The sequence below is a fragment of the Brachyhypopomus gauderio genome, chromosome 6 (genome assembly GCF_052324685.1).
Source record: "Brachyhypopomus gauderio isolate BG-103 chromosome 6, BGAUD_0.2, whole genome shotgun sequence".
Classification (NCBI taxonomy): domain Eukaryota; kingdom Metazoa; phylum Chordata; class Actinopteri; order Gymnotiformes; family Hypopomidae; genus Brachyhypopomus; species Brachyhypopomus gauderio.
In genome coordinates this window covers 25,357,541-25,385,224 of record NC_135216.1, presented here as the reverse complement: position 1 = coordinate 25,385,224, position 27,684 = coordinate 25,357,541, and the positions used below count along the sequence as shown (strand labels likewise).

Genomic DNA, 27,684 nt, shown 5'->3' with positions numbered 1-27,684 from the left:
TCTTAAATTAAAACTCAACATTTATGCAACATTAATGAAGCGAAGGCGTATTTATGGGTAAGCGCGAGCTCCCCGTTGGCTCAGTGCCTGCCTGCACCCCCAACCCCACCCACCCCCTGACAGGCTCACGTGCAACAGCTGGCGTGAGCCACGTGAGCCGCACGCCGCCGTTCAGCTGGGCCAGTGACGTGTGGCACACGTGGCTCACGCCAGCTGTTGCCCGTGAGCCCGTCCTGGGGGGCAAGCGGGCATGTGGGCGTTCAAGTCCCGCCGAGGCCTTTGAGGAGGAACTCTGCGTGAGGGCGTAGGCGGTGGAGAAGCGAGGGGGGAGAGAGGAGGTGGAGGAAAGGGTGGATGCCCGTGACATCCAGCGGAGACGCAGCCATGAGGGAAAGACTTGGGGCGATTTGGATGTCGGGATCAGTTTCATTGCAGAATTGATCAGAGTGGAATCTGAGCTTTTGATGGTGTCCACAAGTCACCGCTAAGCAATTTCATCCACAAATGTTTTGATTAGCAGTTGTAAATGAATTTTAACATCTTTCTATCAAATTTATTCACGAGAGTGTTTAAAAATGGGATTAACCGAGCAAGGCTGATTTCTGGATAATAAAGAGAGATAATGATGAGGGATGTGTGGTGGTAATTTTGTGTCAAGTGTATTAAAATGACATGCCCCGCAAGCAAATTATTATCCATATGTTAAAAAATTATAACATCAAAATCTAAACATACTGCCAATAATGCTAATGAGTTCAATCGGATTTAGATTGAAAGTAGTTTAAAATGTCCTTTAACTACTAAAACTCCTTTAAAATGTTGAGCTCCTTTTGCATATTTTTGTGAGATTTGCATAGTATTGTGGATGTTTCTTCAAGGTCGTTTTTTTCTTCGAAAGAAATTTTTTACACGTGGGTAGAGAAGGTAAACGGCATAAATCTCTACTGGTCTTTAATATCTGCTGGACTTGGGAATCTCTTCGTCTGGTATTTGGAGCGGTTTGTCCTCTGACCCCGGGATATGCCCACTCTGTGAATACAGGCACGGCAACAGATGGCCTACCGCTCAGACATACAAGGTTCTTCTCATAAATAAACATTTCTTATCAAGTGGTAGTAGACTCGGCAGAATACACACCGCTGAGAGAGCTGTGTGCAGGGTGTGTGCTGTTGCTTTGTTGCTGCTGCTGTGATTGGTCTCTTCCGTTATTGGACCAAATTTGTTTGTATCCAACAACAGCCGTCGATAGAACAAAGCCTGCTGGATAGGCCTGCTTCGTTAGGAGGGCACGCGTCCCATTGGTCCGAGCTGCTCTCACAGAGGGCAGTGCCGGCGGTTTGAGGTGAAGTTCGTTTGGATAGATGGAGAGAGGCTAATGACTGTGGGCTGATCCCAGCTGCCTCCGACCGGAGTCTGGAAATAAAGCATCGCAGGGGGAGTTGAGACTGGGTCTGTCTCACACAGCCCCAAGGCCCAAGAGGCATCTTCAGAACAGGATGGAAGAAAAACTGTGTGTGTGTGTGTGTGTGTGTGTGTGTGTGTGTGTGTGTGTGTGTGTGTGTGTGTGTGTGTGTATCTGTGTGTGTGTGTGTGTGTGTGTGGATCTGTGTGTATGGCAATCTATTGGGTCAGAGAACAGGCTGGCACTGTATTTTTAGACTGTTAATCTTTAATGCCATTTTAGGTATTTTATTTTTATTTGTGGTGGTTGGGGGGGGGGGGGGGGGGGTGGACGGATCTGTGCCAGAGCGGGAGCTCGGTCAACCCACATGAAAACGTTCTTGTGCAAATTGTAGGCTAGAGGAAGGGGAGGTGGAGAGAGAGGGGGTGAAAAAGAAGGGATGAGGTAGTGAGGGAGGAAAGAACACAGTGAGAGCTAGCAAACGGAAGTGGAAGAAGTAAGAGGTGAGAAGAAGAGAAATGAGGGAGGTGAGAAGCAAAGGAGGTGGGGGTGGAGGTGGAGAGGAGGTGGTAGGGGTGGAGGTGGAGAGGAGGTGGTAGGGGTGGAGGTAGAGGAGAGGAGGTGGTAGGGGTGGAGGTGGGGGAGAGGAGAGGAGGTGGTAGGGGTGGAGGTGGGGTAGAGGAGGTGGTAGGGGTGGAGGTGGGGGAGAGGAGAGGAGGTGGTAGGGGTGGAGGTGGGGTAGAGGAGGTGGTAGGGGTGGAGGTGGGGGTGGAGATAGAACAAGCAGACGGAAACGGGCAAAACCATGGGGCAACAGGAGGAGGTAAAGGATTTGCAGCTGTGACAGGATGTGACAGAGATCTTTGCAAGCCCACAGGCTGGGGGCTACTTTACACTCCTATCACATAGACCTCCTGTCCCACAAGACATTTTAATCTGATCTCTGGGAGAAGGAGGGAGAGAGAGGGTGAGACACAGAGAGATGGACATCAGAAGAGACAGACAGAGACAGAGAGGGTGAGACAGAAGAAGAGAAGGACAGAGAGGAATGGTCTGAGAGGGGCGTCGACAGCAGCGATGATGATGATCAGTTCTGCATTCTGCTCTTCCTTGTGTGTGTGTGTGTGTGTGTGTGTGTGTGTGTTCATGGCTCCCCTCTCAACCCCCCCGTGTGCTGCAGGCCCTGTACCCGAGCCCGGAGGAGGGCTGGCAAATCTACAGCTCGGCGCAGGACGCGGACGGGAAGTGCATCTGCACGGTGGTGGCGCCGGCCCAGAACATGTGTAACCGGGACCCACGCAGCAGGCAGCTCCGCCAGCTCATGGAGAAGGTGACAGCTGTCACACACACACACACGCACGCGCACACATACACACGCACAAGCACACACGCACGACACACACACACACACACACACACACGCACACACACGCGCACACATGCACACACGCGCACACACACACACACACATACACACGCACACACACATGCACACGCACACACACAGGCCAGCCTCCACCCACCAACACGTTTCAACAGGCTGAATCCAACTGTTAATACACAACACACACACATGCATACACACACACACACACACATACACACATGCATGCACACACACAAATACACACACTACTTCAAACATCTCTTAAGTCACAACAGCTCATACACACTCAGATACAGTTGACCTTGCTGTAATCTACGAACACAGCAGACACACCCACACTTACACTCGAACAACAGTCATTAAATAAAGAGGCCAAAATCATTTGTTGTCCCGGTCCTCCATTAGACTGTCTGTGTGTGTGAAGGGACACGCACCAGGGAGAAGGGACACGCACCAGGGAGACCACTAAAGAGGCCGCGTCCTAAATACAGCAGGGAAATTGGACTCGTGCAGACTGAGCCTTGTAGTCATAGACAGAGAGGGGACAAAGGAAAGCAACGAAAAAGTTAAAAATAATTCATAAACTGGGAAGTGGAGCAACCACTGCATACCTATTGAATCCATTAGACACACACACACACACACACACACACACACACACACACTTGCACAGACTCAGTTTACCTAATGCCAAGACGCGGCTTTTTGAACGCCTTCTTGCACCGACTGCAGCACAATCACATAGACACACTGAAATCAGCTACAGGGAGGAAGGAGAGAGCTGCTCTGGGGAGGAGAGAACCGCTCTAAGGGAGGAGAGAACCGCTCTAAGGGAGTAGAGAACCGCTCTAAGGGAGGAGAGAACCGCTCTAAGGGAGGAGAGAACCGCTCTAAGGGAGGAGAGAACCGCTCTAAGGGAGTAGAGAACCGCTCTAAGGGAGGAGAGAACCGCTCTAAGGGAGGAGAGAACCGCTCTATGGGAGGAGAGAACCGCTCTATGGGAGGAGAGAGCCGCTCTAAGGGAGGAGAGAACTGCTCTAAGGGAGGAGAGAACTGCTCTAAGGGAGGAGAGAACCCCTCTGGGGGTTGGGGAGAACTGCTCTATGGGAGGAGAGACCCGCTCTATGGGAGGAGAAAACCCCTCTAGGGGAGGAGAGAACCGTTCTAGGGGAGGAGAGAACCGCTCTAGGGGAGGAGAGAACCCCTCTGGGGGTTGGGGAGAACTGCTCTGGGGGCTGGGGAATCTGAAGACATCAGCAAAGTCTATTCAGTCTCTCCGCATAGAGGAAGAAGAGAAACGGAGGAGAGGAAGAGGGGACAGGGGAGAGAGGGAGGGGAAAGAGAGTGAGACAGAGAAAGGAGTAGAGAAAGGAAGTGGGAGAGGGAGAGAAGGGGAGAAACGAGGGAGGGCTGAGGAGAATGAAAGCGGGTGGAGGTGGGGGGAGCGGGTGGAGGTGGGCTCCACTGATCTGCAGTTCAATCGATGGGCAGTTAAATGCAGCGCGTTGGTGTGAATGGCGTTATATAAGCCTGCTGTCCTCGCCTCTCCTTCTCCACCTCTGCAGCTCCACCTCCCCGCCCTGTCTCCACCTCTTTGCCCCGCCCTCTCTCCATCGTCACCGTGTCCATCACTTTTCCGCCATCTCTCGCTATTTGGTCTCCGTCCTACATCTCTCCTCCCAGTTCTCCTCCCTGGCTCCACCCCCCTTCCTGTCCGGCCCGTCTCCCGAGGCCTCTGGGGGCGGGGCCGGCCTGGAGATCCCTCTGGGCAGTGTCCGACGAGGCTCCAGAAAATCCCGCTCATGCTTCAGAGTTGTGCGGTGAGAGAGGCCAGCTGACCAACCACTGTGGGAGGTAGAGGGAGAGACAGGGTCGGACATCCTGGCTGACAGGGATATCGTGCCGAGAGAGAATGCAGTCACCCGTGGAGACGAATTGAGATGCTGAATGAGCAATGAAGTGTGAGCAAATCGATGAGACACCTGAATCCAACTCCCTATCAGACTGATAGCTATTCACCTTATGCACTCTGTCTCCGTCTGCCTCTAAAAACCTGCCTAACACACTTATACTACCAGTCACCCACACACACACTCACTCACACACACACATGCACACAATAAGATTGGATAAAGACTGTGTTAAGATGTGTGTGCGTTTTCTTAGGCAGACGCTGTGAGGCTCTAGCTCTCCTGTCTAATAAAACACTGACTAATAAGGACACCTGGGGTCAGTACCTCTCGGTGCTACATCTGGAGGATACATTTTGAATATAACAGCTTTTACTTCCCGACACCTTTTAAAATAGCCCACCGCACTGTGTGTGTGTGTGTGTGTGTGTGTCACGCATGCTCCGATTCTCCTGAGCTCAATGCCGACACAGAGCCAAGAGAAGGCGTTCCAGCACACCAGACGTGATCTTCCCTCATGGCTTCCAGACCGCCCCCAGACTCCCAGAATGCTCTGCGCCCACCAGGGACAGGCACCCCTGACAGCTATGCAAATCGTCTCATTAGCCGAGACGTCTCATGCTCATCGGCACATGGGAGTGCGTATAGTACAGTCAACTGCGTGGGTCGTCTGGCCTTGTAGAACAGGCGGGGGGGGCTGACTGCAGTAGATGAGGGGGCGTGTGTAGGAGCAGGACATAGTAGAGGTGTTCAGCCTGTGTGTGTGTGTGTGTGTGTGTTGGGCGTGTGATTCACAGGTCCAGAACATCACCCAGTCCATGGAGGTCCTGGATCTGAGGACGTACCGGGACCTGCAGTACGTCAGGGACACGGAAAACCTGATGAAGACGGTGGACGGCAGGTTGAGGACTGCGTCGGACAACCCCCGCGGTCTGAACCCCAAGAGCTTTCAGGTAGCCAGTGCAGCGCCCCCTGCCTGTAGCACCTAGTACTGCAGCCCTTGGTCACCCGCAACCCAGTCAATGTTCACATGCCTCTCGAGTGACCAGTTTGAGCTCACGCCGTCGTCAATATCCCGCAGTAGTAGTGGAACGAGAAACGCCGGAGCGTGGGAAACACTAATCTGAGCCTTGGGCTGCCATTACGCAGAAATGAGGGGTGACAGAGGGAAACCCGCAAACAATCACAACTCGGGACCTAGAGCTAGAGTTGTGCTACTTCTTGTTAACAAGCGAGAGTTCCTCTGTGTATTTGCGGCAGAGCGTTTGTTTGCGCACCCGACTGCCTCCCTGTTTTTTTAAGCAAAAAGCAACAGATATTAATGGCCACGCCCCACTCATCTGTCCCAGAGTAAGAAGATGTGCAGCTGGCGATTAGCACAACGATTAACGGGCCTTTTCATCTTCTTTGGAGCACGCTGACCTGCACGTCTCCGCCGTCCTCCGGGGGGAGAGATTAGCCACGGCTCTCACCAAGACTCGGACGGGAAGAGCACGGGAAAAGTGTTGCTTTAGTATTCACACTGAGTCACCCGCCTCTAATGAGAGGGGAAAGGCAGTCTGCTTGTCTCTGAGGTCTCTTTTCCCCTCCCTCTCCCTCTATCTCTCTCTCTCTCTCTTTCTCTCCATCACCACAAACAGAATTATTCAAAACACAGCCGGCACATCGTCCATCTATCAATAAAACTTCAAAAAGCGAGGGCCCTCTTCTTGTGGAGCAATAAAACCCCCGAACCTGGGTGTACGTGCGGCGGGAGGCGCCATGTTGAAAGAGCTGTGGGCAGGACGCGGGACGCTGGACGCGCGGGACGCTTTGTTGTAGGCCGAGCCGCTGATGGATGTGGCTCAGCTCGGAGTCGCCCGTGGCAGGCGTGGAGATTAACGAGACTGAATTTCAGTGACACGAAGTGGGGAAAATGAGATTTATGGAGCCGCGCCGTAGGGGCCGAGAGCCGCTCCATCACCAGATTTACGATGAACCCTAACGAGGAGCGCCCTCCTCCTGCAGACTCAGCTTCTCCAACCCCACCCTCCCTCCTCCACCCAGACGAAGGCGCCGAGCGTGTGGGCTCGCGCGTCACGATTCGGTCGGGGGAGAGAGTGCGTCGGAGTTGGCAGAAGCTCGCTGATCAACGGAGTAGCCAGAGTGCAGAACGCAGGGGATCTCGCAGTCGCCCCCGTGCGCAAAGCTGGGCCCGCTCCAGAATGGGTGGCGCGGGGGGGGGGGGGGGGGGGGGGGGGGGGGTTTGGGTGGAGGCAGGGGCGGAGAGAAGGGGAACACTCAGGAAGGAGAGAGAGCCCGTCTGCAAACCCGAACACGCGGCAAAGAGCTGATGGAAGCACCCAAGCCGCCAACGTCGCTCGCAGACGCCAGGTGAGTGAGTGGGTTTCCCGGGCCGAAGTCTCGCGCTTCCTTCCCCCCCGATGCCGGTGGTGAGTGGCACTCACAACGTACGAAGTCTAGTGGCGTTCAAGAAGAAGCAAGTAGGAACTCGTACTTCCAAAGCCGGGCATTTCTGAATACTCGCAGAATCTGCAGCAGGAGGATTTGGACTGGCAGAAGACAGAAGAAGAGTGTTTGTTGGAGAAATAACGGCCTAGCCAGCCAGAAAGCCACAGGCACACAGAGCACTGATAGCACACTCATTATGCATTTTTTAATTATTAATCAGGGTTTCCCAAAAGCATCATAAAGCAAAGATCATCTTTGGATGATGGAGAGCCAGTATTACACGGAAAACGCTCCCATTTAAGATGATCACAATGATGATTGGGGAAAATGGATCCGCGATCTACCATCTGTTGCCAAGTTCCTTGTCAAAGTCACAGGTTAGGCCCGTGGTCTCAGATTTGCAGGAAGGTCTCCTGGTGGTTGTTGTTAACACCTTCTAATACCTAAAGCAAGAGACGCCGTCAGCTTTAAAACCCATGAATCGTACCCGTTCCAGTCTGAAGCTTGTTTGTGTCATGCCTCAGTGAACAGGGGAGTCAGCACATCACGCGGTATAATAACACTAGGATTTAAAAAGCTAAAAGCTGCACTTTTATACCCCCCCCCCCCCCCCCCATTCTTCAGGACCTGAAAGACAAGGTGACTCAACTGCTCCCCCTTCTGCCCGTGCTGGAGCAGTACAAGGCGGACGCTCAGATGATCCTACGTCTGCGGGAGGAGGTGCGTAACCTGTCGCTGGTGCTCATGGCCATCCAGGAGGAGATGGGAGCGTACGACTACGAGGAGCTGCGTCAGAGGGTTCTCCTGCTGGAGACACGCCTGCACTCCTGCATGCAGAAGCTGGGTAAGACCAAGGAGTGTGTGTGTGTGTGTGTGTGTGTTTGTGTGCGTGTTTGTGTGTGTGCGTGTGTGTGCGTGTGTGTGCGTGTGTGTGTGCGGGTGCATGTGAGTGCATCTTCATTTATCCCTTACATGATGTATATTAATATTTATTATACAGTTAGTAAAATAACTCTGATTTGTTTCAGACTTCATAACATTGCAGTAAGAATAACATCATGATATGAGAAGCTTTTCTCCGCACGTTTGTTCCCAGGGCTTGTTGTGACCAGTGTTCCTAACACTGCTGTCTTATCACACTGCTGAAGGCTGAGGCCCATCATCTTCCTCAGCAGCGTTTTATCTGCATGTCCTGGCAAATGCCACAGTTAGGGCCACAGAATCTCCCAGTGTCCTCTCTGTCAGCACCACCTCTTTGCATTTTCCCCGCTGTTTTTCCATATAGATTATAAGAGCTTAGCCCGGTCCGTGACCGAGCAAAGCCACGTCCCAACTCATTCGAAACGTCATTACCGCCCAATTTAGATAAGCGCTTCAAAGCAAGGTTGATGAAGATCTGCGTTCTGACCGCGCGACGCACGTGCTTATCAAACGTGGTTCGGTGGAGAGGAGCGGTCCGCCCCGGACGCACGGCACGAGCCGGCGAACGGCACGTGAGACGTGAGCCGCCGCCCCGGTGATGCCTGCAGAACGTCCTCGTGAACGGACGCCCAACCAATGAGCTCTCAGAATAACGTCCCCCGTGCTCCACTCCTACGACCCCCATGTCCTCGCAGCAACTCCGTCAACACAGAGAGGGCTTCCCTTCCAGGATCAAATAAAGGTTCAAATGAACTAATGACTCTCTGTAGATGGGGAAATCTTCTTAATCTTATGTTAATATATTATTTATTTAATAGTAAACAACAATAATAGTAATAGCAAATATATTTATATTTTAATACAAATAAAATATAATTTAAAAAAAAAGCTTTTTCTCAAAATCATATGTCACAGATATTAGTGCCCTACGAGAAACAGCACTTCCTGTGAGAATATGAGTGTGTAGCTCAGTCTTCCGTCCCCTCTCCAGATTCCTGGACCCACTTTGGCCTCGGACAGGAAATCACAAATGAGCACCAGTTCTCTCCCAGTGTTGGCCATCTCCAGCCACTGGCTAACTACGTCTTCACTGGCTAACTACGCCACCCCCCACTGAGGCTGTCCAGCCAGCAGGGTGGGGGCCACCACACGCTTCCTCCAGTACAGGTGTAGCCAGCCAACACGCCGCGACCAGATGGTTCGGTGAGCTGGCAAGAGATCGCCAACCACCGGCTCGGCCAGATTGGTTGGAGCGTGTTGCGGGATGGTGGGGGGGGTGGAGGCGGTCCAGCCCGCCCGGAGCGAGGCCAATCACGCCCTCTTGGACTCCTGGCTCTAGCCACACCTTGGACCGAACCACCAACCAACCGCTTAGCCACTCGGGAACCCGATAGAGCTAATATTACATGACACATGGTGTCGATAATTGTGGTGCATGTTTTGTTTTTTTTTTATCACTATTTCTTGAATAACTACCCCACAGAAAGGTTACGATTGTCGTGTATTTTCAGTATAACGTCAAACTAATGAACAACAAAGGTGTTTTTGCAGCCTTTTCAGCTCACTTTAGCGCAGGGAGGGGGTAATAACTCTCGAGGGCTCTGTGCATGTTGGATAATTAGGTGTGAAAGATGAACCCAGAACTGGAATTATGCAAATGACAGTACACTAATTAGCCACTACTAGCTTCTTCTTATCAGACTCCTCTTATGTTTGGATATTATGCTTAGATCTAATTTAATGGCCTTTATTAACATCTTTCGAAATAAGCTGCAAACACAAAATAAGAGTCTCAGACCACTAAGTCACTGGAGCTCATTGTTTGAAACGGGCCTATTCACAGATGCCCGCCGGCTTACCACGCTTTGTCAAAATAAAGCAAATTTGGTGGGGTTTTTATTTATTTATTTTAATTTTTTTTACCTTTTTTTTGTCTTAAATGCCATGAGCGCACAGATGAGCTGAGAAAAGGCGATTATCTTCGCCACATGAAGAAGCAGGCGTCATCAGCAGCACTCTGTGATTCTGGAAGCGTGAGCTTTGTCTCTTGCTTAATCCTCCTTTCTCTGGATTTAGCAGTGTGTGTGTGTGTGTGTGTGTGTGTGTATGTACACATCCTTCACAGGCTGTGGGAAGCTAACAGGCGTCAGTAACCCAATCACCGTGCGCGCCTCGGGCTCCAGGTTTGGATCATGGATGACAGACACGATGATCCCCAGTTCTGATAGCAGGGTAGGACACGTCCACACACCTGTCCTACACCTCACCTGCAGCCCTGTGAGAGCACACCCAGAAACACACGCTGGGACCTAAACATACACACACAAAACTCATGTATATATATATAACGGAGACATGATGGCACATAATGGAGACATATATGTAGATACGTACCCTAAACGGATATCTCACTCTCTCTCACACACACACACACACACTCTCTGAGTCACGGCGGTGAAGCTGTTGCCCAGTTTGCTGAGAGCTGAGTCACTGATGGATGGCTTCCCTTTGCACCGCAGCCCCGCCCCCTCATTGCTGGCCCCTCCCGCCACAGCCGTAGCGCTTGAGTAATCATTCCCGTCGCGGGGCTGGATATTACCAACTTGTTTAGGCTGAAGTTTTCCTCCGACCGCCACCGTAATTATGGCCGCGCCTGACACAGCGCTACGTGCAGATAATACAGTAGAGCCTCGTCCACCGACGCGCACGGAGCCCAAAATAACAGCCCTGTGGGGGAGGAGAACACAGGAGGATGAGGATGGGGAGGAAGATAAACACAGGAGACAGGAAGAGGAGAGGACATGGAAGGAAGGGGAGAAGACGCAGATGGAGGAGGAAGACGGGAGAGACACGGGAGAAGAGGAGGCGTACGGAGGAGCGGAGCTCTGAGAGGGATGGAGGCGTTATTCCTCCCTCATGGTCTGAATGGGTATTGTGAACGGAGAAGGTCACCTGGCACGATCGGCCCCGCCGTCTCACGCTTTAATCACAGCATCGCTCACTCCTGTCACATTAGCTCTCATATCAATCACCCATCACATTAATCGACAAATAAATCACGGCGATGGCGCTAATGGCCGTGTCGGTCGTGCCGATCGGGCGCGGGAGGGAGGGGTCGCTGGCTCAACAGCGCCACCTGCCTGGTTTTGGTGGTGCGGAGGCAGAGAGGCCCCGTGCAGGCCACTCGGAGCAGGTGTAGGGCCACTCTGGCCCCAGGACACCACAGACTCGCTGGGCATAATTCTTTCTCTCAAAAGAGGAGGGAGAGAAAATACACTAGGAGAAACAGAGAGGCTAAACTGGGAGAGAGAGAGAGAGAGAGATTCTGCAGAGAGCTCTTATTGTAATGTAAAGGAGAAGTCTGAAGGCCGTTAAGGAGGCGTCTGGGGAGCTCACGGTACGTCTGGATGGGGCCTGACTGAGAGGAGACGGCGTGGTTGCAGCTACGCAGCAGGGTGTGTGGGATTCCACTGGCATGAGGGGGTGGAGGAGGGTGGAGGGGTGGTGATGGGGTGGAGGAGGGTGGAGGGGTGGTGATGGGGTGGAGGAGGGTGGAGGGGTGGTGATGGGGTGGAGGGGTGGTGATGGGGTGGAGGAGGGTGGAGGGGTGGTGATGGGGTGGAGGGGATGCTAACAGGATTGATTTCCTGTAAATGTGCACTGCAAAAGGACAAGGAGCAACTGCAGCAGTACAGTGCAGAATACAGGAAAAGTCTTCACCTCACACACACACACACACACACACACACACACGGAGGAGCACACACACACACACACACACACACACACACACACACACACACACACACACACACACACACACACACACACACACACACTACGAGGCATCACCATCTTTGGGCTCCGTTGTCAATAAAGTGGAGAGATGTCTGTACTTCTGAAGCACTTTTATCACTACATGTGCTCCCTCACTTACCCTCTCTCTCCCCCTCTTCCCTCCTCTCTCTTCCCCTCCTTCTTCCTCTCCCCCTCTCCCAACTCCTTCCCCATCTCTCCTCCATATTAATTGCCCTCAACCGCTCCTCTTCCTCCTTTCTTCACTCCTCTTCCAATTAAACGTGAGTCACTCTCATGTTCTCTCTATCCCCCCCCCAGGTGTGGTCCATGGACGGCTACTACAAGGGCCGGCGTGTGCTGGAGTATCGCACGCTGGGCGACTTCGTGAAGGGCCAGAACTTCGTGCAGCACCTCCTGCCCCACCCGTGGGCCGGGACGGGCCACGTGGTCTACAACGGCTCGCTCTACTACAACAAGTACCAGAGCAACATCCTGATCAAGTACCACTTCCGCTCGCGCAGCGTGCAGGTCCAGCGGAGTCTGGGCGGCGCCGGCTACAACAACACCTTCCCCTACTCCTGGGGCGGCTCCTCCGACATCGACCTGATGGCGGACGAGGGCGGCCTGTGGGCCGTCTACACCACCATCCCCAACGCGGGCAACATCGTCATCAGCCGGCTGGAGCCACACAGCCTGGAGGTGGTGCGCACCTGGGACACCGGCTTCCCCAAACGCAGCGCCGGAGAGTCCTTCATGATCTGTGGCACGCTCTACGTCACCAACTCCCACCTGGCCGGCGCCAAGATCTACTTCGCCTACCACACCAACACGTCCACGTACGAGTACACGGACATCCCCTTCCACAACCAGTACTCGCACATCTCCATGATGGACTACAACCCGCGTGAGCGCGTGCTCTACACCTGGAACAACGGGCACCAGGTGCTGTATAACGTCACCTTGTTTCAGGTCATCAAGACCGCCGGGGACTGAGGCGGGGGTGGGGGGGCAACTCACTCACATCCACACACACCACACACACACACACACACACACACACACACATGCACACACTGACTAAGAGGAGGATGTGACTGAAGCTTAGACTTTTTTTGTACATTTCAATCTTCATCAAACGCTACTACTCACATATACAGAGAGAGGCGGGCCGGCGGCCGGGCCGGTCGATGTGTACGGGCTGGTCTTTTGCTTTTGTTTCCTTTCTGTGATGACTCAGCATGATCCTTCTTCATTTGATTTGTGAGAACAACAAAGAAACAATAAACGTCAGTCTTTAACATTTTAGCGTTTGTCTCTTCTTTTGCCGTGGCCACAGACTACGGGAGTCTCCACGGGGTCCCGTTCCCCCTCACCACTGCGGGACCTCTGGCGGGACGTCAGTTCTCTGTCTCGGGTGGCTGTATGTGAAGTCAGCCCAACTCCCACGTCAGTCTTCCTGAGGAGATTTGTCAGATGGCTCGGGGGGGATGGAGGGGTTGCTGGTGGTGCTTTGGGTTCTATCGTGTGAAGGGAGAGTTGAAGAGGAGAAGGGAAGAGAAGAAGATGAAGAGGGGGTGAGGAATGTTTATGAGGGCATTAGAATGCGTGTGGTGGCCCCGGGCCCCGGGCTGCTCCCACCCCTGCTGCGATGTTCACCATCGTTCGCTTTGGCTAACCAATCGCAGCGTGCCGCTATACGTCCAATCGGGCACATGTGAGCTTGCTCCGCCCCCTCGCTCGTGTGCTATGAGGAAGTGACAAAGGCGGCCTCTGCGTGACCGTCTCCGCTTTTCTTCACTTCCGCTCAGACGTCACAGGGGGTCCGAAACCAGACAGCAAAAACACAAACACTGAGAAGAAGACAGGAGACAGAGGAAGAGAGAGGTGGACAGAAAGGGACAAGCGAGGGAGTGCACAGACAGAAAAGGATATTTGGAGAAGCTCCCGGTTACCTTCTCGTGCGTTTTCTCCTTCCGTTTCGCACAGAGATCCGACAGCCGCCAACGCCGTGGCACGCCGTTGCAGGATGTCGAAAAGCGGGCCGAGCAAATCGGAAATGACCCGTGGCGTGTCTGAGCGCAGAGGCGCCGGCTCACAGAAAGGTCCGCCTAATTGTTATTTCATTTGTGTTAAGTGTGGCGGGAATTATGACTCTGATTCGGCGAGCGTGGCATGAAATGGACTGGAAATACACGGCCAGGACGTCGACCCACGCCCCCTCCTCTCACATACACACGCCCCCTCCTCTCACATACACACGCCCCGGCTTCATCAAAGTAGATTGCGAGTGGGATAACATTAGCTTCAGAGTAGGTCTAAAATCTGCAGTATCTGTGCTGAATAAAAGATGAGCCTCTAACAGCCTCTGTTACTCCATATCACCTTTCTGTCTTATCGGCAATAATGAAGACAGGCTCTAAAATAGAGGGAGAGGAGGAGAGAGAGAGAAAGTTTCAATGACACAAGCAAAACTCCCCCAAAAAGCACCCGTTTCCTCTGCGTTCGAGTGCACATCTCGGAACGAGTCCTTCGGGATAGACAGCTGCTCTGCTTGCACACGCATGTCCAAGTGCTCGAAGGGAAGAAACAAAGCAACAGCGAGAAAATTGCCCCGCAACACGAAAACTGCGCCCCCTGTGGCTGCCGAGTGAGTTTGCAGCGACTCCAGCTTGCTCTACTGGTTAATTAAGACTTACGGGCGAGGTGGGCCGCCTGACAGCTGCTTCATAGGCGACCAATTAAAAAGGCCGCGAACCTTCCCCTCCACTGCAGTGAGACCTATAAAAAATACATCTATTACTGTAATATGCCCCCCCCCAACCCGAGGGTTCCTGCCGGGTGCTGAGTTTAAGGACAACTCGGCCCTGGTGGAACGACCAACTAGGACCCAGGATTCTGGGTCCTAGAGGCCTCCACTTCAGAGGGATAAAGGGGCAGGGGTGCGGAACAGAGCCAGCGGTTGGAGCTCGGGAGCTGTTTTATTATGCTCGTTACCCCCGACCCCCCCCCCCCTCCCCCGCAGACGGAGCGCGGTAATTGGATCGTTAATTGCGTTTTTTTTTTTTTTTTTTTTTTACTCCCGGTGATTCAGCACTCCCCACGCTAATCTCATTATGCCACTGATTTGTGAAGGACGACAGTCCAAATGTTCTGCCCAGGGGCTGCGGGCCGTTTGGCTTTACGACGGCGTTAGCACCGCAACAGGGAACACACCGCCGAGCCGGGAAAAGCTGTGTGAGGCGTCGTCTGAGTGCTAAGAGCCCTTAGTCATCAGTACTCATACCGGTTTAAAAGAGCAGACGATGACAGTGACTGATGATGTGGGCTGATATAATTATTTATTAAAGAAGGACTAGTGTTAGTCACAGTGATTTACTGACTAATGTGAGTCTCAGCTGTGAAATATGACCATCAATCAGTTTTCAGCTGTCAGATTTCTAGATCGTAAATAAATAGCAGAAATTCCAGTAATAAAATCTTATATTGCACTTATATCTGTAACCTCACTCTAAAACTCAAGCATAAAACAAGTATAACAGACTGGAGTGTCGCGTCCCTCAGTAATATGTGATAGTCAAGCAAGATCTGGTGAGTCAAAGCCAGGTGAGTCATGGCCAGGTGAGTCATGGCCAGGTGAGTCAAGGTCAGGTGAGTCAAGGCCAGGTGAGTTAAGACCAGGGGAGTCAAGGCCAAGTGAGTCAAGACCAGGTGAGTCATGGCCAGGTGAGTCAAGGCCAGGTGAGACAAGGCCAGGTGAGTTAAGACCAGGGGAGTCATGGCCAAGTGAGTCAAGACCAGGTGAGTCATGGCCAGGTGAGTCATGGCCAGGTGAGTCAAGGTCAGGTGAGTCAAGGCCAGGTGAGTTAAGACCAGGGGAGTCAAGGCCAAGTGAGCCAAGACCAGGTGAGTCATGGCCAGGTGAGTCAAGGCCAGGTGAGACAAGGCCAGGTGAGTTAAGACCAGGTGAGTTAAGACCAGGTGAGTCAAGGCCAGGTGAGTCTAGACCAGGTCAGTCTAGACCAGGTCAGTCAAGTTTTCATTAATATTTGTGTCCCCTAACGTGCCGATGTGTGCTTGTCATTCACAACATCACCTTCATTTCTGTGGGTTTCCAAATAATAAACAAAGAATCATCAATAGTTCCAAGAGAGAGCAATATTATCACTGCTGGAATTTCCTCTAAAGCCCCCAAATCAGTGGAACAGCCGATTTTATCAGCCGTACAATATTTCAGTCGTGTCCTGTTGGAAAAGGGTCTCCGAGCAACAGCCGATGAGTGAGGGCAGTGCTGGGTGTTAATGTGCCGACCGCCTGGAGGTGGAGCGAACACCTCACACCCCTCATCTGAACACCACCCGACCCCAGCCCACCCCACCCCCGTCCTTCGAGTGGCTGGAGGCAAGCGTAAAACACGAAAGAGCACGGCTCTGACTGATCAGGAGAGACAGGAAGTGAAGTACAGAAGCGTAGCCTGGGTCCTACAGTAAGACAGATAGCCCGCTCTGTGCGCCCGAATAGGAGGCCAGCCGCTCACGGGCAGACTGACACGCAGCAGTAATAGGAGTTCGGTCTGCTCAGTCATGCGGCACAATCGATGAGATTTGAGAGCTGTCTGTAATATTAATAAACCTACAGCACACATCAGTACAACTTCTGCCAAATGGACGCCATGTGGCTTTCAAAACCTCAGAATCGCTACACCGCTCGCGCACGTTTATCTCGACATTTACCGCCTGTGACCCGCTGAGTCACTGATGTGGGGCCGTGGGCGCTACATGAGCGATTGCAGATGAGGTGAGCGTTCGAGATCCCCCGACGTACAGCGTCTTTTTCTGCAAATACCGCTCTTTCCCCAAAAAATACACAGGAGAGGTGAATATCATGTGATGTATATTTATCACGTCAGGACGGAGCCCGAACCACTGGCTGTAGTGGTCGTTCCTGCACTAGACTGAACAGAATGAAGAGAAAAGGAAACGGGGAAGTAACAATTGGTTGTTGAGATGTTTTGTTGAGGTTTTTGAGATGTGGGCAGAAAAGAGATGTCTGTTCTTCAAAAAGAGCTCAAGCTAAACAATAAACAACAATGAACAGTCTGAACCATTCAAGTTCAAATGAATCTGTTGCTTTTGATCTGATCTGCAGTTTCAAAAGCAGAGTTTTGTATTTGTTCTGACGATGCAGACTAACAATATCAAGAATGTTTATGCATTCTGTGCAAAAAAACCAAAAATGTGTTCATTTTCCCTCATGGACAAATAGAGTGCACAGAACAAAACTACTCATAAGTAAACTAAGACTTTTCTTGAGGCATATGAAACTATTCTGCTCTAAACCTAATCTTTTATTCTGAGGTATTTATCATTTACCAAGAGTTCTTTTTGAAAAGTGACACTTAGTGAACCTGGGAAGGCTGAGGGAAAAATATAATAATTAAAAAAACATTTATTTCAACATTTCATAATTTGCACACAAGTAAAAGATATATATATATATATATATATATATATATATATATATATATATATATATATATATATATATATATATATATATATATAATTATTATTTATTATTTTTATTTATTTTTACAGGGACAGTACAACAAAACATTATCACCCATGGGCAAAATATGCAGCGTACACAGGGATTCCAGCCAAAGGCTAATTTACAACCCTTGTCCCTGGTTAGGCATTTAATCTAAAAATTCAAGGAGAATGACAGATTAATAAATACAAATACTTACTTAACATACTTAACAATTTCCTGCCCAATTAGAATGACTGTATATAGATGTAGAAATGGCAATACTTTCTGCAGGGGTCCTCACCCTCATCTTCATCCTCACCCTCATTCTCATCTTCATCCTGATCTTTATTCTCATCCTAATCCTCCTCCTCATTTTCGTTTCTACTGTTCATCACTGCTCACATTTCTTATCACATTTCTATCACCTCAATGAAATTTCAACCATTTTTAAAAATACAGTGCTCATTGCCCCGCCTCCTACAGTAACTGGATATTGGGCAGTGTCACTTTTTGGGGCGTGGCTTGAAGAAACACCCTGATTGGTCCCTGGTGAGCTGGTGCACGGTTTGCACACTGCTTCAGGCTAACGGCCTTGACTGCTGACTCGAGGTTGCACCTCTGGCACCAAAAACCAGCATAAGACCTCCTGGACTAGCCGCTCCGCCAGTATGGCCACGCCTTGGTCCTGGTCCAAGGTCCAGGAATACCTCCTAGTGAAGGGCACGCCGTAGATGTTAAATGGGGAAAACACGAGAGGCACGTTTCCAGGATAGTGGGGGGAAGCCATAATACTTGGACTTGCAGACAGCATTTTAGAAGACACAAGAAGTGACCTAGTCAAACAGGAAAAGACTATTCTATTCGAAGTGGTAGTAAAATGTCTGACTGTGATTCACTCAGAAAGCTTAGGCCACTTGTAGAGTTTAAGAATTGCCTTCCCGTGGGTGTGGTCATGCATTTAAATGAGCAGGCTGTGACCAGCGCATCACAAGCACCTGTTTATGCAGATGAGTTTTGGGGGGGTTTTTTTTGCTTGTTTGTTTTTAAATGTGGTTCTACTAAACAAAAGTCTGAAAACAAATCTAAACCAAGGCGGTGTAGTAAGCATCATTTCCTTTTTGACATCCAGAGCAAGTGCTGATCTGGGGTCAGCTGTGGCCTCTCCGTCCACAGGTATCAGCCAGACTCTGTAGTGCTCTGTGTAGCACCAGCGTAGCACCAGCACTGAAAGAGTCAGAGAATACCGTTCTCTACTCAAGAGAACAGCTTTTTTAATTGTAAACAACGTCTTTAGAAACACTCATACACAGAAAACAAGCAGAAAAGAAAGTGGACTAATGAGGCAAATTAAATTACAGAACACACACACACACACACACACACACACAAACAAACACATCAGAGAGATGGTAACACTATGCTAGACACGCTAATTTTAAGAATAGGGAGAAAACAAGACTAACTAAACAATACACGTAGAAATATTGGCATGAATCAACTACTCAGAACAACACATTAAACATTTAACTTAACAAGACGTCTGTGGCGAAGCAACATGGCATTCTGGGAGTCATCCTCACGCTCCACTATGGTGTCGCTACTGGTCCCAGTCCCTAGGTCCAGTGGCAGCTGCCTCCCACGCTAACGACCCTCATCACGGGTGTGCTCATCGATTTGTTGTCTGGTTGGGGAGGTTTCATCTGCGACTGCAAAATCGGTGCTAAACTTGTGCGGTGTGCACCCGACAATATTTCACTACCCTCACACTCTCGTCCCTTCTCACGATCACAGGTGGTGGTTCTCTCCCTTGCCTACCACATCTCTTTCTCCCACTTCTCCCTCTCTTCTGCTCTCCTCCTTCTCCTCCACCCCCTCCTCCTCTTCCTCCTCCTCCTCCACCCCCTCCTCCTCTTCCTCCTCTCCCTGTTGATGTGGTGGTGAAGTCATAGAGGAGAGAGTGAAATTTGTATTCTAACGGGTCTCTTGTTTTCATCCCGATGCGTTTAGCAGGCGCCATCTGTGTGCGTGTGCGCTGTGGGAGTCTGCGTGGGTGGGCGGGGGCTTCATGACCAGCGAACACTGACCTACCCACAACAACAAATGTATGCAGCTCGGTGCACGCCAAACAGCATTTTGTTAGTTGTTTAGTTGTGTGTGTGTGTGTGTGTGTGTGTGTGTGTGTGTGTGAGAAACCCAGCAGGATGCAGCAGAGTTGTAAATCTTTGCCTAGGCTTAGAGAAGACCCCCCCACACACACACACACCCCCTGCCCCTTTGCCCCTGCGGGGTGTCTGGGGTTTGTGGCACAGGTCGGGTACCAAAAGCCAGATGAATGTGGCAGTTGAAGGCATTTCATTCTGCTCTACCTCCCCAAAGATTGAGAGGAGCGGTGATTCTATGCAGGAGAGTCTCCGTTCTTACCCAGAGCCTGAGACAAATGAGACCTCCTTCTGACAGCAAACGAGAGGCACACGGCCCACTGCAGACAGAAAGATAGAAGGAGAGACACAGGCAGACAGAGAGAGAGAGAGAAAGAGAGAGTAGGTAGTGAGAGTGTCACAGAGAAAGAAAGGGAGAGGGGAGATGTCTAAAACTGTCGAGAAAAAACCCTCAGAATTAATTGAGTTTTCAGGAAGTGTGGATGCAGAGTCAAATCTCAAGAGATGGTTCATCTCGTATCCACAAACATCAACGTCATTAGAATTCCTACAGCAAACCTGCGTTGGGCATCGCACGAATGCCGCAGTGTAATGCAAGCTTACTGAAAGAGGAGTCCTCGAACGTCCCTTAAATCTTCATTACGTTTATGGAGTCAAAACATCAATTCACAATGCCATACATAATAAATCAAAGGCTATATTTTATTGACAAATTCCCCGCCGAGCCTTTTAACTGGGTCGGTTCCGTCTCTGGCTCAGAGCCTCGGGGAGAGCAGCGTCAGTGGAAGAAGTCTTACAAATTTTCCTTTTCATAAAAAAAAAAAAAAAAAAAAAAAAAAACTCGGTGATGATTGGATCTTCTTTTCTGCTCACTTGTAAACCGTACGTGTCTGTGGTTCATGGATGAACAAGATAAATGTAGCAAAGTCACAGGGTCCAGAAGTAAATCTTATTGGGTGGTGCTGGAGTAAAACATAATCTATAGCGTGAATGATGATGTAAAATATGAATCCTGTAGAAGAGTACTGCCTGCTCTTTGGTAGCCTCCACCAACGAATGCACACAAACGAATGCAGTAAATTCATACGTCGTTGAAACACTAACGTCAGCAGAGGGCATACGTGTTCATTAATGGTTGTTGGTGCATCTGGGAAATGCAGTTTTTCCCCCCCAGCTGTGTAAACGGCCTGTGGCCCCGCCCACACACTCCTGTACTCCCAGGGGTAATGAGAAACACACGAGCATACACGCGTCCTGATTCGATTCATTAATATGGAAATTGGAGCACGGCTGCGATCACACCGCTTTATTGATACTTTTATTAAATTAATTCCCTGAAAACAAGCCGGCGGAGTTGCTGAGCTAGTGAGTGGGGCTCTCTCCTGTCTGGGAATATCAATGAGGTCTTATCAATTTTACATTCATCACAGCGAGACAGTGACATCGGCGGAGACCAGAGGAACAGGACTGCCAACCTCAGCCTGTCACCAGACCTCATCACATACACACACTCTCACACACACACACACACACACAGCACTCACACTGCCATTCATCAACATGGTGACATCGGGCCACACAGGACCTCCCGGCAAGTGTTGCCAGTCCCGCATTCTGCCTCACACACACACACACACACACACACACACCTACCTTTATTCAGGAAGTGTAGTGGGGGGGCACAGACCATCGCAGTCATGGCTTTGAAGATCTATTTCCGCGGCTCTTGAACTTCAGTACTGACGGCTAAAAGGCTTTTCAGAGCAAGCAACCTCCGCCTGTAGGCTAATAGAGCATCAGATCCAAACCCAGCAAGCATTTAAAAGCAGCGGGTCCCGGCCGGGGCAAAACGCGCCGGGGATGGTGCTATCGACCGCATCATCGCGGAAGGAGGAGGACACTTCAAAGACCACATTTCCATACAGAGCCTCCAGCCTAGTAATAATATTCATGTTGTCACAAGAGCTTAGATGGAATGTGGCATTGCTTAAAGAGCCACTGTGGGTGTGTGTGTGTGTGTGTGTGTGTGTGTGTGTGTAGATCTGTGTATTATTTGGCTTCTTCTGTTTGTCTGTTTGACTTCAGGTAACCTTGGGTAGCCGCATTGTGGGAATGACAGTTACTGATCGTTATAGTAATTACTAAAAAAAGCACAAGGCTATAGGAGCAATTAGGGCACGCGCCCACCAAGTTTACACCCAACCAGGGAGCTTAGGAGAGGGGGAGAGAATGAGCAGAAGAGCCTCAGGGCAGAGGAGATCATGGACCACTAGGAGGAGGAGGGGAGGTTACAGGAAGGGGAGGAAGGTTGTTTATACACCACAGAGAGGGGACGAAGGTTGTTTATACACCACAGAGAGGTGAGGAAGGTTGTTTATACACCACAGAGAGGGGAGGAAGGTTGTTTATACACCACAGAGAGGGGAGGAAGGTTGTTTATACACCACAGAGAGGGGAGGAAGGTTGTTTATACACCACAGAGAGGTGAGGAAGGTTGTTTATACACCACAGAGAGGTGAGGAAGGTTGTTTATACACCACAGAGAGGGGAGGAAGGTTGTTTATACACCACAGAGAGGTGAGGAAGGTTGTTTATACACCACAGAGAGGGGAGGAAGGTTGTTTATACACCACAGAGAGGGGAGGAAGGTTGTTTATACACCACAGAGAGGTGAGGAAGGTTGTTTATACACCACAGAGAGGGGAGGAAGGTTGTTTATACACCACAGAGAGGAGAGGAAGGTTGTTTATACACCACAGAGAGGGGAGGAATGGAACAGAGAAAAGAGAACAAAAGGTTTGCTGCAGTTTATGAACATCAGGGGAGAAATGTTTGGCAAATGGAGAAGGTAAATAAGTGGGAAAAAATATTTGTGTAGTGTGTGTTATTGGGTTTGTTTACTGCACGTGCATTTGCGTGTGTTTACATTTGGGAGATGGAGGTTGGACAGGTTGGAGGAAATTCTGTATATTCAAGGAACGGGTTTCGACTGGAGTAATGCCTCGTGCCGCAGACGTTACCCTTCTCAAAAGGCATGCGTCTCCACTCTGCTGTCTCGGGTATCAAGAGGCACCGGAGCCGTCTGGCTCAGCCAAGAGGTCGTTCCCAGACCAGGGTGATAAGGAGTAGATGGAGAGAGGTCAACCGTTTCAGCAGGGGGGAGAGAGGGAGACTGATGGAGATAAAGGCCAGCTCCATTTCATCACGGCCATTAAATCTCCAAATTGCCCCACTCTGTTCAGCCCGTACCTCTTTCATATGTGCAAAAGGAGGGAAAGTAGCTTAATTGGGCTAATAGAAAAATCGGAAAGCCTTAATTTCCCCATTACCCTGTTCAAACTGCTGATTACACCTTTGCTGCTTCTCGGGAGAAGGGACAGATTGTGTTAGAAACAGTGCTGCCACTGCGAGATGAGCGCGGCAGACCAAATAATAAACCACCGGGGAGACGGGCGAGCCATCCGTCTGGCCAGACGCGCCTCTACCCTCACGCTTTAGCTCCGCCTCTGGCCCCGCCTCCATCCCCGCCCCCCGGTTCCTCAAGTTCATTTAACTCTCAGTCACCATGGAGGCCAGTAATGTGTTTTATTATCCCATTATCAAGTCCTTTGGCAGTGCTACATGGGAAATACTGAATTAAAATAAAGATGTAGAGGACAGAAGGGAGTATTGTGGCGTTATGTGCCACACTTAGGAGTAGAGGAACTCTAAAAGCAGCATGTCTTCTAAAAACAAAGAACTTGTTGTGACCTACAAGTGGTAAATCAGCCAAGAATGTAACGCGGAGGTACGGTCACTCTGAACCGCCGGGCGTGTCATGCGGGGATACAGATATTGATCAGAAACCAACGACAGGTTGTAACAGGTGCGGAAGTGAGGAGCGAGGGCTCAGCGGCCGGGAGGTCATGGTGGACAGAAGGGGAGTGTGATCCAGTGTGATCCAGTGTGATCGTGGCAGTGGGTAGGTTGGTGACAGGAGCATGCAAATGGAACACGGCCTTCCGGAAAAGGAATTTTTTTTTTCCAGGTTCCAACAAAAGCATTGAAATGGATGTCTGTGTGTGTGTGTGTGTGTGTGTGTGTGTGTGCGTGTGTGTGTGTGTGTGTGTGTGTGTGAATGGATGACGAAACGAACGAAAGAACGAAAAGGGAAAGTATGGGAGACAGTCTTTCACTCACACACGAACTTACTCCATATAATGTGCTTGGTTACAGACACAGATTGCATCATTCAAACACCAGACTTGACGGCCATTTGTTTTCGGAACCTAATCATATTTTGTGCACCCAGACAATCCACTTACATGTGCTTGTTTGCTAAAAAACATACAAATGTGGACTGAATCAGGCTTAAACTGACCAGATTTAAATTATATTTTTATTTCAACAAAGACATCAGACGTGCATCAGGACGCGTAGAGGAAAAGACACCCGATCGTCTGCCAATGCACGAGCTCGGCTCAATACTGCCATTGATTATAAAATTTGTTTTTCATTCCTCTGAGTTTATTTGCAAGCTTATTGTGAGGTAATGAGTGAAATGTGTGCAGCTGCGTGCACGTTTGTGTAATCCTCACTCGAGCAGGGACGGAAAAGCTATTCATACCGACAAAAGCAATTTAAAGTCAAGCAAACACGGAGACCAGAGTGGTGTGTGTGTGTGTGTGTGTGTGTGTGTGTGTGTGTGTGTGCTCGAGGGGACGAAATGAGGCGTCTCACCATCGCGTCCCTCTCCGGCGTGAGCGAGTGATGGCAGCGGGATGAAGACAGAGTGATGAAGGCCCCTGCGGAGAAGAGCGCCTGATGAAATGATTGCAGGACAGGGAAGGGTGGGGGTGTGGTTTGGTGCGGGTGGTGCGGGTGGGTGGTGCGGGTGGGGGCGAGCCAGAGCCAGGCGGGTGTCGGTGGTGCGGGAGAGCCTATAATCACCCCACCCCTCATTTCCTCCCATTCACTTCTGATGGCTCCCTGCAACAGTGGTACAGATGCCTGTCCATATCACACACACACACACACACACACACACACACACACACACACACACACAGAGGTGTACGCAAACACATGCACACACACACTCACAAACTCACAAACACATACACAAGCTCACAAAGAAACCATAATTAGGCCTGGACCGATCGCATGATTATCGTGGGGGGGGCCAACAACAATCTCCTGCAGTGTGTACACAGAGTGGCCCGTGCTGGCCGCCTCTTTTCATACGGTACATTAGCCCTGCAAGAGCAGAACTCAGCACAAAGCCCCCGCCAATGAGTGGGCGGACGTGGGACGCCTGCCGTTACTATGGAGATCTCCAAGCTGATCACACGGACGGTGTGGCGGGCTCCAACAGAACAGTCAAAGGTCACGCTTTATCATATCTCTCATCAGGACCTAGTGTGTGTGTGTGAGTGTGTGTGTGTGTGTGTCAGCGTGTGTACACATGTGAGGGTCTGTGGGTAAAGGTGTCAAAAGGATGAGAGTAAAACAGAACTGTGTGTGTGTGTGTGTGTGTGTGTGTGTGTATGTGTGTGTGTGTGTGTGCGCACATGTTCAACAGGGTGACTGATAATGGATGGTAGAAAGAAAAGGTGAGGACAGAGGGATCATGGAATCAACCAAAGGGAGGAGGGGAAGAAAGAGAAGATGTGCAGGGAGGAAGACGAGGGAGGAGGGGAGGAAGGTGAGGGGAGATAGACAGATAGAAGACAGATGGGGAGGAAGACAACGAAAAGAATGAAGGATGGTAAATATTTAATGAGAGAGTGTATGGAGGGGTGGAGAGGGAGAGAGTGGAGGGAGAGAGGGAGAGGGGAGGAAGAGGTGGAGGGAGAGAGAGAGGGAGAGGGGAGGGGAGAGAGAGGTGGAGGGAGTGAGAGAGGGAGAGAAACACCATGCCCCAGTAGTGACACTCATTCACTCTCTTTTTTTAGACAGCCATCACAGTTTAGCCATGTGATAGCAAAATGTGTCTCCCGCCTCCTTTTCTCTCGCTCTTTCTCATCCCTCTCTCCCCACATCCCCTGCTCTGTCTCTCCTCCTGTCATCAATGCACTGGCACCCTTGGCGCTGCTGTGAAGTCCTGTAGAGAGTCACAAGTGGTAGAGTGAACTTGAGATTGTGAGTGGTAAGCAGAGACAGGGAGACCCCACACAGAGGGGATATACCTGATCTATATGGGGGCAAACACAAGGTGTCATTACGTACATGGATACAGATCTTTAATACAGTATCATTAGAATTCATTGAAGACCTTACAAGTATAGTAATGCATAATGCAGGTGTGTGTAGGTGTGTAGGGAGTGACTTCAGTAAGACAGCATGAAGACTTGGTGCAAACAACACATGACATTTCTCATGTCAGAGCATCATGTTGTTTCTTCAGAGAATTGAAAAAATGAACATAAAAGAGACTCTTTTCCTCCATCACCTCCTATCACTAGCCACACAACACCAACTCAAATAACACCAGCTCAAATAACACCAGCTCAAATAACACCAGATCAAATAACTCACTAGTAATGGTATTGGATTGTACTGTTATTTTCTTCTTCTTCTTTTGGTCTGCAGAGCTGCAGAAAGCGTAAGTGAAAGATTGAGGTCGTCCTCACCCGGCCTGTCTTCAGTGCTGGAGACACGGTGTCAAAAGATGTGCTGCTGGTCTTCAGGATGTGGGCGGGGCAGAGTGCAGCTGGGAGGGGGAGAGGAGATGTTCTTCCCGCCCTCGAGCTCCTCCGCCCCGCCTTGAACACAACAGATGTCTTCCAACCAGAGCGCGCGCCTGCCCGAGCCTTGTAAACGCGTGCAGAAATGATGCGCATGTCGAGATGTCTTGCCGCTGCTGGCTGCAGGTTTCGGGCACATTCTGACGTCTTGCACCTGCGCACTTTCGCCTGAAACAATGTGTGACGCAACCGACACGCAGTACCTCGGCACGCGCACCTTTTCTTTCCATTCCGTGACTGGTGTTGCACGTGCAGCGCCTCGCGGTTTTGTGCTGATTAGCACATTTTCCTGCTAACCAGAGAGAGTGCCTCTAAAGCCGCAGAGCAATTCACTCTGCCTCGTGATGCTGTGAAGATGGGCACGGGATGAATAGTCTCGCGCTGCAATCGCCCACCCTTCTCTGATGGAACAGCTGGCACGAGCCACGACGCAGAGCGCGTCGGGGCCAAAAAAGGTGAGCGTTGAGTAAGTGCACGTTTGGAAAGAGTTCAGGAGAGCGCGGATTTGATTAAAACGTCAACCACTCACGTCCCGGAGGTCGTTTACACGCGGTGTCTGCCGTGAGGAGCGTTGGGACACGTGCCTACGTTCGCTCGCAGACGAGACGACAACATTCCACACGCGCAAGATCGGCCCAAAAACGCGTCGTTCATCACGACACACGAACCGCCGGGATTTGTCCTGGGGAATCCTGTTGCATCTTTAATTGTTTCTGAAGGTTTGCAACCATGCAACACAGCCCGGTTCCCCAGCGAATCTGTGGTCACTCGACTATCACAGAAGTGTGGATATTTGTTCACATGAAGTAAACACACACACACACACACACACACACACACACACCTCTTATTGCAGAGGCAGGCAGGTGTGCTGAATATTGCTCAGCCTCTCAGGAATCAGCATATTGAATTAACCTCCTAGCTGCCCTTTTCATTACTCACACGCGCGCGCGCTCAGACACAAAGGCGAAAGAAAAGGGAAAGTGGAATCTATAAATGCACGTAAAAACGCCTATGAAAAGATACTAGCTCAGAAATACGCGCACGTTCATCATTATGCAAACCAGATTAAGAAAGTGGAGCGGCATCGTATGGCTGGTATTCCGCGTGGCCCATTTGTCCAATTACATTACTCAAGTGAAAACGAACCGGAGTGACAGGTACGGAAGCCGTATGCAGAACCTCACAATAACGAGCGTGTGTGAGAGTGCTCGTGCTTTTCCTCCAACCCACGCGATTATTCATCTCAATCCGTTATTGATGCTATTCAGTGATGTGTAAAAAGTTAAGAGGGTTTTCAGTAGACATGTCTCGGCGTAGTACAGGTGAGCCTAATTAAAACAGTAACAAAACATTGTTATATGACCATACACTACTGTTCTGTTTGTATATTAATATGGCT

The 27,684-nt window shown here is 50.4% G+C and overlaps 1 protein-coding gene across 3 annotated transcripts in view; it reads left to right on the top strand.

Annotated features, from left to right (window-relative positions):
• The window catches only part of olfm2a (olfactomedin 2a), a 44,338-nt gene extending 31,169 nt beyond the window's left edge, over window positions 1-13,169 (top strand). For 2 of the 3 annotated variants that reach the window (XM_077009964.1, XM_077009962.1), the window contains exons 2-6: window positions 2,583-2,732; window positions 5,497-5,655; window positions 7,775-7,994; window positions 10,197-10,303; window positions 12,188-13,169. In XM_077009964.1, the coding sequence (XP_076866079.1) occupies window positions 2,583-2,732; window positions 5,497-5,655; window positions 7,775-7,994; window positions 10,197-10,303; window positions 12,188-12,862 (1,311 nt within the window). In that variant the 3' untranslated portion in view covers window positions 12,863-13,169. The remainder of the gene's footprint in view (window positions 1-2,582; window positions 2,733-5,496; window positions 5,656-7,774; window positions 7,995-10,196; window positions 10,304-12,187) is intronic. The other variant, XM_077009963.1, reaches the window with a different exon arrangement.
• Window positions 13,170-27,684: the final 14,515 nt, after the last annotated feature.